This window comes from Augochlora pura, chromosome 1 (assembly GCF_028453695.1).
Source record: "Augochlora pura isolate Apur16 chromosome 1, APUR_v2.2.1, whole genome shotgun sequence".
NCBI classification, from domain to species: domain Eukaryota; kingdom Metazoa; phylum Arthropoda; class Insecta; order Hymenoptera; family Halictidae; genus Augochlora; species Augochlora pura.
The window spans coordinates 12,673,400-12,694,536 of NC_135772.1; the positions used below are offsets into that span (position 1 = coordinate 12,673,400).

The following is a 21,137-nucleotide window of genomic DNA, read 5'->3' on the forward strand; positions in this document are numbered from 1 at the left end:
CAGGGTAAAGTCTGCGATGATAATACGCTTCTCGGTAGTCGAAATGATAATTTGCTTGACGGAAAAATGTCGCAGGAAAGAACACCGACGACGCAACAATAATACTCTCCTCCGGAGCTTATCGCTAATTCAATTAGCGTCTCTCCATTTTTTATCCAGCTTAGAGGCACGGGATAATTCGAATTTAAGCAAAAATCATATTACCCGTTTAATGGAGGCGGCCGGGTTTAAAACGCGGAATGATGGCGGAGACGATGGAAATTGGAAATTCAAATTGCTTTCTTTCTGTGTTTCTTGCTCGGCGAGGATCCGTATCTCCGCTTAAGATTTTAAGTGCAAGGTATCTACCGTAATTAATATTTCCTGTTGGCCGATATTAGTATTTAATCAAACTGGATTAAATAGTCAGCGAAAGGCAAGTTTCAGTTTGATGGAAAACTCTTTGCTGTCGAATCGCACAATTTGAAAAATATGTAACAGAAAAATACTGAGAATAAAAGTGATTCGTCTGCATTGTTTTTTTTAAAGACAACGTGCTTATATTTATTGAGATATTATACGATTTTGATTTCAACAGATACGAGTTATTGATCGTAAACGCATTCTTCAAAACGTTAAATGATCTCATTTAATATCTATTAAAACATTGTTGCGAATAATTATTTCTTTTATTCAGTTAAGATGTGATATTTTTAATACGCGAGTTTTACTGGCAAGCGTAACGCTCTAAATCACTGGCAAGTCATGTAGCTTGATTTTCAAGAGGTTGGAATGTAAAGTGCAAGCTCAAGGTGTACGTTCCTGACATGAAATTCCAGTTCCTCGAATCAACGATTCACGACGAACAGAAAAGATACACATCGACTTTAAACGAAGCCTGTAAATATTCCATGCATCCAACTTGCGCAATTCTCTTTATGAATTAGACGGGTTCACTGTATTATTGACTGTACTGTACTGCGACAGTACAGTATGTATGTATAAATGCATGTACATACTGTACACGCATTTATAGCGTACTTGACCCTGCGGAATGTAATGAAATATACAGTGCGAACAATTTGAATACGAACACCTGAATGTCTGCTATTGTGGTTTTATGGGAAAAGTTATACTATCTCACGTAGCACATCCGTACGATGATCCATAGATAACACGAGCCAAGGCTTGAACATCGGCCTGTATAAAATGCAATGGAAAACCGTGTGCATAATTTTCCGTAGCAAATCAGAATAATCTATATACTCAACAAGAATTCGAAACTCGGTGAAAACTTCTTATAGATTTGAACATGGTTACGTGATGAACATGATTTATTTAACAAGTATTTGTTTAAGTTTCCCAGGAACTGTCTCTCCGTGGTGTCTAAAAAATCACAGATACCAACTTCGAAGGCTGCATTTACAAGAAACAATATTAAAGATTTTGAAATTAACGACTATAAAATTGAAATTTACTAGTAAAAGAATTTACTAGTAAAATTATATATCTGTGACCAAAATTGTATCACTTTTGATTGTTGTAATATTTTAAACAATGTAATGTAAGGTAAAATACATTAATCAATCAATCAATCAATGAACAAAAACATTTAAGACTGTAATTTTCAAGTAGCAATACTTATCTGGAACATATGTGATGTCATTAAGAGAAACTGGCATCTGCAAGGCATCTGGAATTGTATAATATAACTGATGCATTAAGATGAAAACGGCACGTTAAACGTTACTCTTTCACGTAATAAGTGAAGTGTTCACTCACTGAGATCATTCATTGTACAAATCACCCTAGTCATCGAAGAACAAACCATTTAGCAACCACTAAAGCAAATAATCTTGAGAGTCATTGATCATGTAGTAAATTGAACAAAATTGTCCGCGATTAATCGGAACAGCGTTCACCACATGTTCATAGCAGCGAAAAACCACAAAGGGAATCACTTCCCGTTACGTACGCCGAATTAAATTTTGGTTCTTAGTCGGGCAAAGTGTTCCGCTCCGAAAATACTTGCACCAATTGAGTTCGTCTGCTAGCCGATTTGGCAGAGCCGCGGCATTATCATTTTGGCACGTCAACGCGGGACAAACGACGTCGTCGGTGCCCCTTCACGTTGCTGATGTCGATGCCACTCGATTCATTGGCTGGTGAAGTAGCCTTCACACAGGGATCGGCGTTTCAGCCACTTAAGAGCCCCGAGGTTCTCGCTGATATTGTAAATTTTCTAAGTCAAGAATTTACTATTGATCGTGGCCCGGACTCTCGTTCGTGTTCGCGTTCCGCGTTCGTGTTCCGCGTTACTTCGAACTCGGTCATTTCGCCGTGGTACGTTCGGTGCGTCTCACCTACTGACCCAATTATCCGTGGGTCAGCTACATTGTTTCACAGGTCCTGTGTGTCCTTGCGCCCGGCGCCGCGCAAGGGCTCACGTTCCCGCGTACGAACAAACGTAATGAAAGTCATTCTTCAAATTCTCCGGTGAATGGAGGCCACGATCGAGTTTTCGGATGATTGTACTTCCACGAAGTTTAATCGCGGCTCGCTGCACGGACACATCCGAACAGATTTATGAACTTTTTTATTATCCCCCCCCTTTTTCAGCTGTCCAACGAAACGGAGATTTATGGCGCAGTTATGATCGCAATTTTTGAGCCGCCTAGTGTGAACGGTGCGCTGAAACTTTACTGAAGTTTCGTCTTGCTTGATTGATTACACCGGAGTCTAACTATTGTTATTTCGAGGTAATCGGTCTAGGGAAATTGTAGCCCCGATGAATACGCTTGATTACTTACAGGCGTGTCCGCAATGTTATGATAGATGCACCCGCATGTTTAGCGAAATTTACGGACGCCGTCGAACCTATTCTTTAGCATGTCATCTTAGAATTAGATTTAATTATCAAGTGGAATGTTTTACAAACTTTTTAATCAGCCACATGCAGGAAAAGTGAATTGATGATTGTATAGCTTTAATTACCAACAACAACATTATACTCAGCAATGCCATACAATCCATCATGTTTTAGTAATGCTCGCGTGAGCCTTATTCTACTCAATGAAACTATAAAAGAAGATCATATATCAAGTTTTAAAGAGCATGCACAAATCATTACCACAAAATTGCAATGGTTGGAAGATCGACTATTTTTCGAAACTAGTGGTATTTTGGAGTTTCAAATTACTAATACTTTCGGGCCACTGGAACGGTCGAAGCGTGCCAGACACGCAGCTTGTTTTTAACCCAGTATCGTTAAACGGATGGGATCCAGAGGATTTCTTCAACATTGAAAACCTCATCGAACGCGTACCGCGTTCCCCGATAAACGCTGGCCGACATTGACAAATGAAATGTTGGCAAAAAGGATGGAATCAAATATGTCCAGCGAACGTTGGAGGCAAGGGAGCTGAAAAGTCGGTTACCGAGTCTGCGTCACCGGCTGTGGCTCGAGGCGCTCGACGAAACTATAACATTTTATTTCCATACTGCTGCCTACGAAGATCGATGTATGTATCCGCGCGGACAAATTCGCTGGCCGGGTAACGCCATCGGGACACACAATAAGACGCCAAGGTGGAACGGAAAGAATGAGAGAGAGACGACCCGGAAGATGTTTGGAAATGAGAATCCTCATCGATACGATGGAAGAAAGAAACGTTTCACAATCGACAGACGAACGACGACTCGCTCAAGCGTTCTATTAAAATGTTCCGAAGCGTGCCAGCTACGTTGGTTTACTAAATAAAAATAGGGAACAAGGAATCCCCTTCGATTTGTTCCTGATCGTTACCTACCACAATATCGGGAAACAACTCACAGTTGATGTTATCGAGTTGTTACATACAGTCGTGAACGAAAATACGCCGTTTACAACGAAACCACTGTTTTAGAACTGGACTAAACTTGAATTACTTTTAGACGATAGAGGAACTTGTCTGTTAGGCCATAACTCGGATACTTTTTTCATTTTGCTACTGCGTAAAATGATAAATGAAAATAAAATACTTCTCATTTTTTAACTATTTTATCTGAGCTTATAACAAAAATTTAAAAAATGCGTTTCGTATGACAAAGGGTGGGATACGCATCATTTTCGGTTAAATCAAGATTACCAATAATAAATACAAGATTGCCAATAATGAACGGCAGGATTAAAACGATCAATGCCCAAAACACCAATAAGAAGATAAAGTTTCCCTTGAAGAAGAACCGATTACTTTAATATAAAATATTTTAACTTTCAAAATATGTTACAACGAACAAATAAATTCAATATAAAGCACGTGAATTTCTGTGGCTAGTTAAGTAGTATCAAGGGAATAAAATGAAGGATGTTTCCGAAGGTGGACGAAGTCAGCGATAAATTGAACTAGTCCAAGGGAGCCGAATGTCTGAAGAAAGCCAAACGACGAAGCTTTCACCTTGAAAGAAAGGTGTAACAGATTCCGATAGCAAGCAGCGTGGTAGCTAAATTGACTTTGCGCTCGAAAGAAATGAACACGAAAAATCCATCGGCGAATAAACGAATCGATAGAAGAAAAGGTAATGTCGATATAAAACCACAGCTAATTGGCGAGCAGAAGGTTCCCGATATAGGTGCTTAGGAATTTTCTTCGTTCACCTAACCAACTACATACTCTTGGATCGATCGAAATTAAACTTGATGACTACCGTCTGTGGCATTTCACTGATAACCTGCGAGTCGATTCGTAAAAAGTTTCTCATAATCGACGAAACTATTGTAAATTGCTCAATGAGCAACCTTACCGGTCGATTACCTTGAGAATTTACTGGTCGCCTATGTTCCATACGATGTAGAACTTTCCTGAGTTTGATTGGCCCTGAATGAATTATCAGTTGCTATGTATGTAGAGGAGCGTGCATGAAATGGGTCAGTAATTAAGCATGAGAACGAAGATCTAGATTCGGCGAAAATCCAGCCGTGATAATTGAATCTGAAATGCGTCGTGATTGATTTCTGTACTTTCTCTTGCGAAGCTTCGGCATTGGGAAGGATTTTTAGCATTGAACTGCGGATTCTTATGGAAAAATAAAATTGTCTAGGTTTATTGAAAATGCAGCAATCATGTGAATATTTATTTCATCCCTCAATCGTTTTAATGGGTTGAAAACAAGGCAACACAGTTTCTAAATTCTTTAAACGTCTCTATTGTTTTAAATCCATAATCGAGAGTAATTTGAATGCAAATATTAAAAATTGAAACTCATATTTCAAAGAACGAATAATATTACGTTTAGTTTATTGCTTAGAATTATTGAATATCTTTGGAAATTTTTCACAAAAACTTATTTTTATCTGTTACGATTTTTATTACGGTAAATATAAGTAAAACAGATTGGAATTTATTCTTTTACCTTAATAGCCTTTTAAAATACATTGTTTCCAGTATATGCGGTACGTCGTACCACATTCGTTATCACACGAAGTGGCTTAAAATTCTAACAAATGATTTCGTACACGCAACGAAGGACTGCTTACAATATCAATTAAAACTGTCAGCAATAATCAATTACGAGTTTTTTTTGTAACGTGTGCATTGAGTTATCGGTTGCAGGCATGGGAAGCTCGTGGCAATGTATGTCGAAATGCAGCGTGCTTCAAATTAGTTCGATAATGACGGTGAAGTTGAAAACAGTTCTGTAAAATGTTTGCCAGGATATTATCGTCCTCGATCGTGTAACTACATATCGCTCCCATTAATGGCGAACCAAACTATCTCGCGGTAAATCCGCGGCAGAATGCGAGGGACTCGATGAACTTCGTACTAGAATCGATCATAAGCGGTTTCAGCTTCAGGCACTTCTTTAAGTTTCCGTTCTTAGCTCGAGAAACTAATAATTCTGACTTACAATTTCCGAGACGCGAGCGGATGAGAAACGGCGACAGAATGGTTTTCGAAACTTTGTTACGTTTTTATTGTTTCGGAAACTTTGGGAAACGATTTCTCACGATTAGTTAACATCTGTATCATTCTGAAAATGAACGATTCGTAGTTAATAGAATTTCAACTCAAATTCAAATAAAACATTCAAATAATTTTGAATATTTTATTATGGTATTATGTAGCACGACTTTTAGCATTATGCATTTTTCCAAACAATTCGCGCGGCTTTTAATAAAAAAAAAAGGTTAAAGGTTTAGTTGTATCACGCAACTAAAAGATCAGTTTATCAGTGATACATAAGTAGGATAATAGAGTCAAAAAATATGTTGTGTTGCATGTTCAAAATCACAATGCGTAATTGCTAAGTGAGCGAATAATTTATAATTAAATTAGATCCAAAATTTTGTATGAAAAATAGAACACCATAAATTTCGAAAGCTCTTTCCATGTATAATAATATTTGCATAATAGACAGTTTTATGTCTGCCATTTATTATTTCGAGCCATTATTACACCATAGAGGTTCTCAATTTTCATGCCGTTCTATCGTGAGTAATAACAGTATTAATCGAATTATAACAAAGTATAACAAAACGCCGCGATGCAACTCCGAGGTAGGTGCATTGACGTCGGTAATTTTCGGTCAACGACCTCTCAGATCGCATGTCAGAAACCTCAAAATAAACTAATTTGCAACCGGCAGTCGGGAAACACCGGGGTAGTACAAAATGTGCAGTTATAAATCAAAAGCATGATCGATATCGCAGAAGCTGAATCTGCTATGAAAATTGCTTTTCGTAACAAAGCTACCATGATGTTAACAGTAATTCCGACAGTTTTATACCCGAAGCCATAAAACTTTATCGTTAACGTGAACGTTAGTCCGCTCGTTTCTACACTTTGTTTTACTGACAGTATATAAACATTTGTTTTGAAAATGCCATAGAGATTTACGTTAACATCAAGCAAATTAGAGTGATGAGAAATGTACATTTTCCGGAAAGTATTCAGTTTACGAAAATTTTTTCTTTTTTTAAAAAAAGGATTTAATTTTTCCGTTTCTATTAAAATAATAACGATCACTCAGAACCGTATTAATTTCGTACAACGTGTATCATACAAGAACGTACTGTCTACCAGACGATTAGATAAAGGGACTGAAGAAGTTTTTATTTTTAAAAACCTACACATTAATGTCGGTAGTAGAAGAAGTAATGGAAATCGTTCATCGAATAATTTCGCTAATGTGGACTTCTTGAATCCAATTTATTATTTGATCAGTGTTACACTTACCCTGGAAAGTTTGCTCGTATAAACTAAATTTGAATGAAAGATAAAGTATAAAATTTGGCGTTTAAATCACGGTTTTAGTAAAGGAAATGAAACTTTCAACATAATGGTCCAACATGCGGGTAGTCTTTCACTTCTGTGAATTGTCTAACAAATTACACCGCGAACACTCTGCAACGACTATAATTCGTTAATTAGGGTTAGTAGGTGTGATTAAACTTCTTCCTTTTTCTTTTCCCAACCTTTCCTATTATTTACACGCATACGGCATAAGTTTCGTACAGCGTGCTAGAATGTTAGAGAACTACTCAGCCGCGACATAAATAATTTTAATATATTGCCCGTAGCTAGCCTATTCTAAACTGACGTTCGTCCAGATGTGTGAGGAATATTTGTTTCAACCTCTCTAATTTTGTTAGCTGGACATTCAAATACGCATTCACAGTAACCATATGTTAAATAACGCGAGGCATGCTGGAACGTTGCTGCTCACTTACACGTACAACAATTCAACCGCGGTATAAATAATTTTACAATTTTACCGGCTGCTAATTTACCCCGAACAGACGTTCCTCCGGACGTACGAAGGAATTTCGGGCGTTCGAGTCCGGTAGCGTGCACCACGAACCCGCGCTGGTTCAGCCGGTAATTCCGAGCAGGTTGTTATCAGGATCCTACGTCGACGGAATAGCCAAACGGACGTCCGGCCAACCACGACAGGGTTCCAGGTATAGCCACGTTCCAACCCTCTCTGCCCTACTGTAGGGGGTAATTCATAGCCGGGGTCATGGCGATCACGTTATCATGGTTTAATGCCTCCTTTACGCCCCCCTCCCCCTCCCCCCGCCCTTTATGCGGGAATTCCAGTCACATGGCTCCACTTTTCCGGAAGATTGTTAGAGCGCAGTTGAAAAGTATTCGGAGATTAGTTATTCGACGGGGACGCCGCAAAGGAACGGGGGAAACCAACGAATTCTGGGAGAAATTAAAATCGTCGGCCGTTTCTAATGAGATTCGCTGCGTCAGCCGCACGGAAATGCGAATTTTATAACACGGCCGAAATACGTAGCGAAATCAGGATCGTGAACAACAAATATTTCGCTGCTTACGGTACGAATTGCTTCAAGTATTTAGTAAAATAATATTTTTTAACAATGAAACGTGTGATTTCGTTTCAAGTGCACCTGCGCGCCATCTCTTTCAATTTTGGCGGATCTTGCAAGTGATTTAAAGTTCGCCAGAATATTGCACATTCGAGTGCTTAATAGTATTCGCAGTTACAAAATGACGTTGAGAATAATTGACGTGAATAAAACTAAAATGTATCCATATCAACTGCTTGAATTTACTTAAAAAGTATATTGACATTTCTACTCACACTCGTATTCTGTTAATACACAGGATGAACCAGGATTCGTGGCACAGCCGAGCAGAGGGTGATTCTACGTGAAAAAATATTTGATGTAATATTTTTTTATCCGGGCTCCGTTTTTAATTAAAATTTATTTGTCTTTGTGTAGGTTTTAGTGGTCATCTATTTTTCTACCGCAGTTGTCTCCATCTAAGATAATGTTTACAAACATTGACAAACAAACTTTAAAATCGATTCTCTCTCAAACAGAGCCCCGGATTAAAAAAAAATGCTACACCAAATTGTTACCTTATTTTTTCACGTAGAATTGTGAACAAATTCCCCCTGCTCGGTTGTGCTACGAATTCCAGCTCATCCTATAGATACTCGGTCCTCCCTACTCTTGCACGCCGTGATTTCGTCACAGTCGACGGAGGCTTAAAGATCAGAATACGAAGTGTTTGTTTAACCAAAAATATTACTGAATACAAATGATTAATTCCTCATTCCTTTACTATCTCTCATTACGTATCGCTAATAAATTATCTAATACGTTATTGTATTATCGGAATTGTGCTTCGAAGAAGTCCTAGAACTTCCTAGTCAATTGCGTGATTCAACGTTATTTGCTAGCGTGCTATAAATTCTCTTAGATCGCGAGTCGAATGATCCCTTTAGGATCGTACATCATTAATCACCGACTTGAGCATGATACCTCTACTTATATGTATTGGCAACGCGTTATCGGTATCGGATCGATGGTTTAGCGAACTTAATATGGGTCGACGACCTTTTTATTCGTTCTAGTCGACCTTTTATTCGTTCTAGCGGAACTTATTTCCCGACATTTTGTAATTAAAATTGTTTAATCAATTTCCTTTTGTGATGGAACTATGCAAGTAATCCCATTTCGAAAATAACTTTTTATTAATCACAATGTTAGTAGCCAATTCATATCTTGCTTTGGCATTCTCTCAATTAAATTATCATTTAATAGAACATAATAGGCATTGTTTCTAAAAGGATAATTATAAAACACATTTTTGAACATCGAATTACCCAAGCCAATGTTAAAGATTTATTTTCACTTGTTCGATACTTTGGCAATGGGACTAGTAGTATAGCACATTTCGTTTTTCGTGTTTACGTGTAGAATGCCTTGATTTCAGCAGTGAAAAGTACTACTACTTTTTCGCGATCTTGTTACGCTTTCACCGAACAGACTAATGAGTACCGAGTGTATAGAAGATGAAATGATGAATCTCCCTGTTGTGTCCTAGCGTAATATTTTCATAAACCTGCGAACGTAACGGAGAGCACAACCTAAGAAAATGCTGAATAATTTCCGTTTATAATACACCTATTCGTGGACATTGATTTACACGTAGAGTCTTTAGATTTGACAGTGAAATATAATATCATCTACCGGTGAAAATGTTTAAGTAGACCAATCCTTTTTTCATTCCTATATTTCTGATTATTTTCTCCAGTAGCTCAATCGATTTCGACGCCGATAATTGAATCCAACGTGTCATAATGCCATCAATTCTGCGTCAGTCTGCGCTCTGTCATCAATTTTAATACGTATGCTGTAATATTGCAGAATCGTAAAAAAAAATTTCTTGAAGAGAACGTTGTTAAAAGAAAGTTCAAACAAATGTATTCCAGATTAAAATTCATTTTATGTAACTTTCAAACTGGTGTCTCCTAACTTGTATTTTATTTATTTTTGGTATGATATTATTATATTAATACTGAATTCGTAAGATTATTTAACCTATGATTTCATCTATGAAAATCAGACAGTGTAAACATTATATTCGAATGAAATTAAACGAACGAATTTATCTGTTTGTGATCAATCTAGTTAATAGCTATTACAAGAAGATCTGTCTTAATACTATAGTTTAATTATAGATTTCATGCGACGTAAAGAACGATCGCAATTCCAAGATACCATTACTGTAATCACAGGCCAGTCATTCGCCACGATACCAGGTGGAACACCAGGTTCTTGCACCGATGCATCGTAAATTATTTAACGTTGCCGTGCCCGTTCGTGGCGATCGCGATGTTCGAAATTGATTTTGGAATAGCTTGGTGGTTTTCGACCTTCTCCGACGTATCCCACGGCATTTGCAATCGTCGACCGGCGAATCTGTTGTCAAGCTGATAAATAGAAAAACGTCTTGTTCTAGTTTCACCGCGATAAGGAACTGCGCCCAGGGATTACGTAATAAATTGCGCCCTGAAATAAATCCTTGCAGAAAGCTTGATTCGGAGCATGCATTTTCGTTTCCGGAAGACGGAAAGCAGTTTCACTCGCATAAATTTTGGTCAAGTTGATGCACACTTTTGATACGTTGAAAAATAAACCGCAACCAGATCGTGATCAATTCTCTGTAGACTACCGTTTCCTTTTAAATCACAAAATTTCAGTTTCCTCTTGCTTATTTCCTAATGTATTTGCATAACTGCAAAGAATATTTGAAAATTGAGGACTCCGTGGAGGAAGAAATATTCGTTGGTTTCATTTCACCGATAGAGATGATTTATACAAAAAAAATGTTTCAATTTATATTAATGATTTTAATGACGAAATCATCATTACGAACAACACTTTCCTGTACACGATACTGTTACTCGGCCTTCATTTATGAGGTCTAATGGAAAATATGTTCGGCACTAAAAAGTTGTATTTAATACTGAGCAAACTTCGTTGCTTGTGAGACATTTATTAATATACATAGATCATCATTAATCCTTACTATGCATTGTTCCGGGCAAATTTTTACGATGTTACATTTATTATGACACTATAAATTCATTATTTCAACATTGTTATAATTTATGAACACCTGTATTAATAAATCATAAGCGCATCTTTAATGTTGATTCCTAGACCTCCCTGTTACATAATTATCCCACGAAGGGCGCAGCGTAGCTACAGAAGACAACTGAGTTCATGATTGCATTATCTTAAACGTGAAACATTGTTTGCATAATCAACGACAATTAAAGGACTTATTTACTCGAAACTCTCAGTGCTTGCGCATAGTTACGTTGCTAATACGAGTGGTAGTGAAGAGGGAACTTCATAACAACCGAATCTCCCCGGAAATCGAATCAACATTCATTTCAGAGTACATCGGGCAAAGCATACACGCAATTAGAGTCTTCATGCCGCGCTTTGATTGTTCAAAAGGACTACGCACTAAATACCAAAGGGACCCGCTGGCGCAAATCAATTTCTAAGGCCGAACGTTAGTTAATTAGTGCTGCTTATCGAGCCGAAGTGCAGTCACGGGCCGATCTAATCTTCGCGTCATCGGCGAACGTTTATATGGCCACTAAACACGAGTCAGGATCAAGAGATCTAATTTCGTTTAAATCGAAGTACCTGCGGAGAGCATGTCGGTTCTGACATCGTTTCAAAGGGAGCAACTATGGGTGTAGTAATCGCTCCCGCTTTGCCGGGATGAAACCGCGATCTCGTAGGCGTCCCACACCGTAGTCGTCGTCACCGCGGATATTACCGACACTCGAAATATCCCTTGAAATTCAAATGTAATCGTTTCAGGCGACAGGAGGGAACTTTTAATTCAAACAACCGCATGATATTTTGTTAGAAATTAAATGAGTTTCCTTTCGCGTTCGGTGAAAATTTTAACTTCCAAGTGTCGCGCGTCGACCCAAGCTTCGTCAAAGTCCCAGGAAATTAAAGTAATTTATTAAATCCTTGCTGTGCAGAGAGAAATTGTCGGATCGACAATCAAAAATAAAATATTGCGATTTTAATCGTATTTCGTACGGTTATTAAGAATTAAAATTATAATTAAAAAAGCATTTCCAATAACGGGAATATTTTTAGTATCTCCAAAAATCAAATACGATTTTAATGACGGAAAACAATTTTATTCGGGAAACCAAACATTCCGTTTGAAACTGTATATTTACGATTTAAAAAAAAAAAACAGCGTTTATTACTTGAAATAATAATTTACCTAACTTCGAGTAGAGTTTACGTGCTGTTCTCACATAATTTTCCAATTCTTTGAAATATTCATTTTAAATTACAAGATGACGTTGAAAACCGTTTCTAATAATATGAATTATGGTTCTGTGTCGTGTAGTTTTGTCCCACAGCGTAATAATGTATTAACAATTATGGCTTATCAAACGACTAAATTAAATACTTACCATCCAAGAATCTTTCTTGGAGATAATGAAGGAAACTTTTAAGGAATAATAAATTTAAAAGCGTAGAAGAAAACGGCATCGATCTTCTCGGCCTCGATTCGTTCGATTCTCTCTTCGTTTATTTCCATCCCATTAATTTTACAGTGCCCTCTTAGGCGTGAACGAACATTTGAAGTTTTTCATTCCGTGACAAATCATCTTGTAGGCTACATTCAAATTTTTACATGTCATCGAGTTAGCGATAAATCACGGTAGTTTCTACAGTTCCATAAATTCTTTATCGTCAAACTTTCAGTCGATAAAGCAATATTTTATCCGTACGTCATCTTTTAATGAGTATTCTCCTACGCATTCTCCTATAAGCGCTGATACTATTTTGTAATCAGATTTAAAAATACTCAATTAACTCAATTCTTATGAACCTCCGTATCTCTGTCTCTTTTTTTATAGTGAATTAAAAGATAGCGTTACACTACTTAAAAATATTGCATTGCAAAAAATACACCGTCGAGATGTTCTCAAAATGTGTCGCGGTACTGGTCGCGTGGTCTCTAATAAATTTGTACGATTATGCTGGCCGTGCTATTTCATTGCTCGAGTTAGGTCACGTTTAAACATAAATGTGTAAGTACATTAGTGGTAATATTACCAGTGTTAACATTATGCACGCTGAATTTCACACTTAAATTGCGCGAGGTGTTTATCAAATGCCGAGAAAACCATCCGCTTCATTATTTCCAAGCAATCTAACCGGCTATATAGTCAACAAACTGGTTAACATATTAAACCTATGAAAAGCTAACACGTTTCTATAGTACCACGCGATGAACACCGCATTTATTATTTCCTTTTGATTCGTACTCATTTTACGAGCCAGTTATCGCTTCTGTTATGTATTTATGACAAAATCAAGTATTTCGAATAGTAGGAAGATTTACAAAATTGGATGGTGTTAATGTATAATGTTTTCGATCTATTACAATGATTTATGGAAAGAACAGTTTTTTATCCGATTTCTATTTCCTGCAATTAATGCAAACAATTTTTCGAATAAGTCGAATACTCTTCATAACGATATCGATATATGGTTGAACTGAATAGCAGCGATTATGGTTAACGGGGTATTATAGATTCTCGGCATTTTAATAACGTTTAGAATATGATCACGAGAATCGTTCAGAAAATCCACGACGTCGAAATAATTCCGACAATGGTCGGCTCGTTCAGAAAGATTGACATTGCGCGATCCCAAACAATAACGTGACCAGGAGGAGGACAGATTTGAATGGCGAACGAAGTGAACAATACACGCAATATGTCGTCTCGATCGGATCAATATCCGGTAAAAGGCGAGTTATTTCGGACCGGAGCTAAATCCAACCTAACAAGTCCGCGATCGTACGAAAAAATCAGAAAAAAAACATTCACATCGCATTCAAAACCGGAAGGAACGTTCGGAATTGTAGTCGCCGGTGATCACACAGCTTAATATTTACGAATTCGGTGTGTATACACCTAAAATCCTAGAAATAAGAATTGATTATTTGTAGTCCCTAAACTGTCGATCTTTTTACAACTTTCTATTTTTGTACGTGACAATTGCGGTAGCAAAAGTAGACGACATCTAAATCCTTTACAAAAATGAAGAAACACTTTAAAATCGTTTTTTTCGAAAACGGAGCTCCGGATAAAAAAAAGACGTAATACAAATTGTTTTCCTTATTTTTACTTGTACCACGAATTCCCGTCCGCCCTGTATATATTGCTGCCACGCTGCATGTAAAATTACGATCAACAAGGTGACACTACGCGCTGTGAAACTCACTGTAACGCCTGAAATATGCAGCCGGTGCTGTGACACTACATAAAATAACGGGTAGAAAGTAATTGTTCACGGAGCTAGCCCAATTCGTCGTATCAGGTCATGTATCACGCCAACGAGCGCACTAAATTACGAACTGGACAGAGTTTTGGAAAATTTACACAATCAAAAAACGCACCGCTCTTCCACCATGTTCATATTTTAAACATTCAGCGCCGCGCATTTCCTGTGCGGCGAACAATTGATTCATCCTAGTTTTCCCTTGTTCCATTTACAATTCATTTCGTGTAAATAAACAGTCAGCATTGAAAATACCAAACGCTCGTTTTTAGCGTTTAGCGTAAAAAATGGCACGCTTCCGCTTTTTTATAAATATTATACATCGATGCAGGTAGAACTTGACATGTTTATAAATATACGGCTGCATATTTGCAAAAGTTGTAACTACAAATTTTACATAACTATGTGAGCACGTATGAAATACCGAAAAAGTGGAACACGTTACGGATTGAAATATAAACAAAACTAGCGAAATCATTTTCATTATCATCTGATGGTGAAAAGTAATTTTCCATAGCTGGCATACAATTACACATTTATGAATTCAATTGATTAAAACGAATAACTCCGTATACAACGTTGACAGAAATTGCTGTTATTATGTACTTACAACTATTGAAGGAATAACGACCTGTAATCTTCTCTTCTGGTATCCTCTTCTGAAATTAAAGAAATTTTGAAATTAATGCATGTCAGATAAAAACGAGTAGCTGAAATGTAAGATTAATTTAATAATATCGACATAATGTTCCAAACTTATTTAAATTATTCAAAGAAATGTTTCATTGTTCTTTAATTTCTGTTTCCTACAATCGTCTTGGAAGATTTATATTTTGCACAAAGATTTGCAGTCAGTTAATAATTATGATATATGCAATATTAAGTAGTGCATTCAGGAAGATTTCATAAAGAAATTCTAGCTTCTCGAAACGTGACAGTAACATCTCTTCATCCTCGAATAAGTAAATGGTATCTTATTAGGTAAAACTAAAAGTAAAAATTTAAACACGAAACCTTAATTTTTACAAAAACTTCCACGTAACTAATAAATTTTATTTTATTTTCAGAGAGCACGCTCCGAGTAACATTGCAGAAGAGTAGTCGTGGACTTGGTTTAAGCGTTTCCGGTGGTGGTACCGCTGGGCCAGTTCGAGTAAAAAGACTGTTTCCTCAACAACCTGCGGCCTTGTCCAATAAACTTCAACCTGGTGATATTCTCCTTGCTGCTAATGGTATTCCCCTAACCGGTCTCACCAATTATGTAAGTAAAGTATAATTGCGTCAGCTGTGCGCATTTTATCAACAGGAACTTTTGCTTAGATCGTATTTTCTTAAGAAAAATAATTTATTTTAGAAATTACATAACGCGATAAACATTATTTTCAATAATATTCTATTATTATTTCAAACTCTGTCAAATGTGTTTCTTATAATACTTGAAATGTTTGCTTGTCTGTAAAACACATTGCATAAAATGTATACCAACTGTTACATCTGCCCCATGGTCTCCAAAAGTTATAAAGTTGCATTTAAAGTATCTTAGTTACCGCGATCGAATAAAAACCTTATAATCTTGTACACCTAACTAAACTTTTGCATGTCTAGTTACCCATTAAAAATCGATTCTTATTAAAAAAAAATTTCCTACCTAACTTACCAACGAAATATCGATAACTGTACAGCTTTAGATGGATTCCACAGACTTGTCTCCTCGTAGCTCTCCCAGATTTGCATTTGATTAACATAATGCAACTACATCTGAAACTCGTAGCAAAGATAGACGCTATCTTGCGTATACATAGTTTGAACCTGTTTGTCCTCTGAGATTCACGGCATAATATCAGTTTATGTTGTTGAACACTGCTCGCCATACTTTTGCCTGTACGATAACACATCAATGGCGAATCCCAAAACTTCGATAACTCTGTTATAATTTGAATTATGTGAATAATTTTTGGTATGCATAATGGAAGACACAATACGGCTTAAACAACAGTATTACCAAAACTTTTATTAGGTCAGGATATACATATTTTAATTCTTCTTACTTGGTGTGAAGGTAAACTATTCAAAATGTTTTAGAAACATTCTATACTTAGTTTTAGATTTTCCAGAACAAAACAACGATAATTGTGGACAAAATTATTAGTATAATGAAATAATTTCAACTATAGAAAAAACACGTTCTTAATTCTAGAAAACTTTTTAATGCTTTTAATAATAAAGATTACTCTAAACATCGGGAAAAAAATATTCTAAATGTTTGGAAATAATAGAATTCTTTATTTATATAAAAATAAATGTATTTGTTTCTTTAGTTTCAACTTACCGCTTTCATTTTTCTTAACTAAACCGCTTATAAGTTGTAGGACCTTTTAGGGTTGCGACGCAATGTTCAACGAGTTAATGAAGATATTCGATTGAGTTGAATATTTGCTAGTTGTAGTAACAACGCTTAATTCGAAATAGTTGAAGATGACCAACGTCAACGAATCGGAAAGTTGAATCTGATTTGAATGCAACTTGTTGCAGGAGGCTCTGGAGGTTCTACGAACGACACCCAGTACTGTGGAGTTGGTGGTGTGCCGGCTTCCGGGTGATACGAATGTCACACCACCCGGGGCACCGCCGCCACCCCCGGCAAGGCGTGAGCCACCCCCGCCTTTGCGAATACTGAACCCCCTGCCGCCACTTCAAATCGAACCCTGCGGTGTAAGTGACCCTTATCAAGAATCCTTCCTTGTTGCGACCCAGTAGGCAGCCGAATTTCCTGGATCACTGACTCACCGAATTCCTCGATTTTCCACCCCCCTGAATGCTAATCGAAAGATTGAAATTGCCCGATTGAGATACGACCGAATTACTATTGACAAGCTATTATGCAACCACTGTGTTCACGTGCTCGCACGAGCAACAGTTCCTGCAGACGTGAAATATAACCAAAATGCAAAACAACCGTAGCATAACCATTATTTTTTCAACTAAAACGTTTTTTCAATACAAATCTTAATTATAAGTAATCTATTACGAATAGATTGTGGATTTTATTCATTTATCAAAAGAACTTATTACTAATATTTTTGATTTATCAAAAGTTTTTGGGATAACTTTTACGGCTAATATATTATCCCACGAGTTCTCACAAGTTCTAATCGATACCATTCCAATGTGTTAGGCAGTGCCGGAAAAGTTCATGGCCTTTAAACTCGATAGCGTAACTATGTGGTATTCATAAAGCAATGGTGAATGAATATACTATCAGTTACATTCGGATACTCTCGAGAGGAATACAGAATCCAATCGAAGTTCGTTTACAATTTAGATTTTGGCATCTCTTAGCTAACGAACAGTTTCTGATGGAATGGCATCAAAATCCATCGCGTTTATATGCGTCACATTAACTCAGATTACTCATGACGATGTTCTCAATGTACTCAATGTTCAACATTATAATAATCTAGCTTCTAGTCATGTTATAAAAAAGCTTTAGACATATTAACTTATTTATTTGCCAATGTTTATAAGAATAAATCCTTTTTTTACTTGAAACTTATATTATCTAAAAACATTTTATTTTTTTTTTAAACACGTTTTGCAACACGTTTATACCATATTTAAAATTAGTACAATCGAGTAAATCTAACTTACATTTTCCCAATGTTCCATATTACCTTAGATGCTCTAATATAAAAGAACAACCGGCCCTAATCGACCCTAATACAAATCGCTAAAATTTTTCTGAATTCCGACGCCAAGGATAACATTGTGACGTGTCATGAATCGGTGGAAATTCTATCTATTTCCTATAGGAATTCGACATAGAAATGACGAAAGTTGGCGGCAGCCTGGGTTTCACTTTGAGAAAAGCGGATAGCAGCGCACTGGGTCATTACGTGAGGGCATTAGTGCGAGAGCCAGCATTAAGCGACGGCCGGATTCGACCAGGGGACAAAATAGTCGCTGTGGACGGTGCACCATTGTCCCCCATGAGCCACGAAGAGGCTGTCCAATTGCTGCGACAATGTGGTCCCACCGTGAAGCTCCGATTGTACAGGGATCTGGCGCAAACTCCTGTCTCCGCGCTCTCACCTACCGAGCCTGATCACCCTCTCCGTCCACCACGAACAAGTTTGAGGTGAACTTTTTCTTGTGATTATAAAGCATTTCCATGATCAAACAGAACAAATCAGCACCTAATGCATTATTCATATCCGGCCCCACTACTCGATAGTTTTAACTTACGTTCAACTCTTGCTCAATTTACCTAAAGTGAGTCCATCGATACGCTAACAATCCTAATCATTACCATCTACTATATAGAAATTACATGAACATAAATAACAAACATAATTATGAAACTAATGTTCCTCGAGCTCTGTGTGACTTATTGTGTCTGAGATACTTTCAAAGATGTAATTAAGGTATCCTGATCTTGTGTCACTTTTGTGAGCACTGACTCAATATTCAACGTACTAGACAAGTATGTCATGTTAAAACATAGCGATAGAGAAACGAAAACGGATAATTCTACAGTAAATAAAATAGGAAACGTGTGATGTTTTACTCGAGAAACGTGTGAGAAGTGAAGATCAGTGGCGCGAAGACGATGTTTAACAACTGGTTATGGATAACAGAAAGATAAAATACAGAAATGTTCTTCCAGACAAGAGGCAGTCGACATGCTCTGCGATTTAGCGGTTCGGAAGCTATCTCCGGGTACCTCGAGCGGTTCAAGTTGCAAGCAATCCCCTGGGGCATCTTGCAATTCTCCGAGACGATTACGCCGTCTTGCCACTCGCACGCCCACCGAAAATGATCAAGGTATTCCAACGATTTGAATCGAATTCGTCAGAAACAAAAAGAATCGTATTTTTTCTATGTAATATTTGTATATTGTGGGTAATTCAGAAACCATTTTTACATCATTCTTATGAATTTGACAGCTTCACGTACTTAAAACCGAACTCTGAAAGTTATTGTAAATTATATATCGACAGTAACGTCGAAGAAGCTAAATAATATCAACTGCACTATGGTATTAAAGAAAGGATGTAATAACTTTGAAAAAATCTCACGGTCACTGTGATATCTCAAGAAAAATGAAATGTGAAACTATCAAATTGTATTCATTCGATGCAATCCTTAAAATCTGATGAATAACCGAATTGGCCTATCAACGACTCAAACATATTCTCTCTTCGTAATTGTAGTACAGTATGACGCTTTCACAATATTATATAATATTTCACGCTTTTGAAATATTAAAAAAAATAAATGGAAACTCGGAACGATCCCATCTGCTATCCACATTCTGAGTTAGTTTTAGGTTTGTTCTGTGTTCATTACGAATGGGCTTATTAAAAATGTCATTAATTATTACATTATTAATGTACCTCCTGTTTTCATTAACATATCGGGAACTGAAAAGGGTTCATGAACAAAATTTTGTATTCACGATTCCTACCACTTTCCACTCTCGTACTCACAGAATTTCAATTCACTATGATGAGGAGGTCGTGCCGTACTATATCCCGTCTAGAATAACAAGAAAGAGAATCATCCCCTTTCAAGTAGCGCCGTTTGACAAGGTGTACTTAAACAATCTAGATATCGAAGTATCGATCGGAACAGCTCGATCCAACAATAAGAACGGTACCGATTCTTGCAGAAGCTTCTGGGAAGCACTCGAGCGTGCACACGACGTCGGCGGCCAGCCAGGCGGAGACATCCGATTCCGACCAGTGCTCGATCAGGACGCAGATAACGAATTCCCAGCCAAACACACCGGGAACCGACATAATCGATCCGCCACCGCTCTACGACGTCTGCGATTCCAGCGATTCCTCGAAGACACCGGCGCGGCCGAGTTTTCTCGACCTATCGGCACCCCAAGGAAAGCCTCATTTCCAGTTCTGCAGCCTGGACTCCGATCTCGAGTATCCCGGAGGTGACGGGATCGCCGCTGACGATCAGGCCGAGACAACGCCAGCCGATTACGAGAGGAGACAAGCGAACGTCTTGTGCAGCGACGACCATGACAACGATCTACCTTCCGAGCCGGCCTCCATGCCACCCGTGCTATCCTCGACGAGCAGCTCGAGCACAGCTGCATTCAGCTATAAGAACCCTGTTTATCAAAGCGCCAATCCAGCTTGCGGCACCGGTATCGACGCCGCTGCCAAAAATAAGGCTACACACTCCAGCGATCAAGATATACCAGGTTATACTCAATATTTTATTCGATATCGTACAACGACGCGTTTGTTCGCGAAATTCCGTTTTTGTCATTTCGTTTCATCCGACTCGCATCCGGTCAGCTTTCAATTGGCTTTTTGGAGCACTATTTCGCGATCCGTGGAAATTTCGATGAGAACTTACTTCAAAGGGTTTTTCAAAATTTTTGAATATTTTTTTCACGAGCGATCAAAATTTCGTTAGCTGTTTTTGTTAAACTACAGGCGAACTAAAAAAACAGATCAATTGAGTTTGCGAGTGCTTGCTGTTAATAGTTAAA

At 37.6% G+C, this 21,137-nt stretch overlaps 1 protein-coding gene across 2 annotated transcripts in view; it reads left to right on the forward strand.

The window, feature by feature from the left end:
* LOC144473342 (uncharacterized) overlaps positions 1-21,137 on the forward strand; it is a 149,004-nt gene that overhangs the window by 124,380 nt on the left and 3,487 nt on the right. For both annotated transcript variants that reach the window (XM_078188335.1, XM_078187537.1), the window contains exons 6-10: positions 15,691-15,884; positions 17,156-17,335; positions 18,433-18,758; positions 19,287-19,444; positions 20,292-20,843. In XM_078188335.1, coding sequence (XP_078044461.1) covers positions 15,691-15,884; positions 17,156-17,335; positions 18,433-18,758; positions 19,287-19,444; positions 20,292-20,843 — 1,410 coding nt within the window. The remainder of the gene's footprint in view (positions 1-15,690; positions 15,885-17,155; positions 17,336-18,432; positions 18,759-19,286; positions 19,445-20,291; positions 20,844-21,137) is intronic.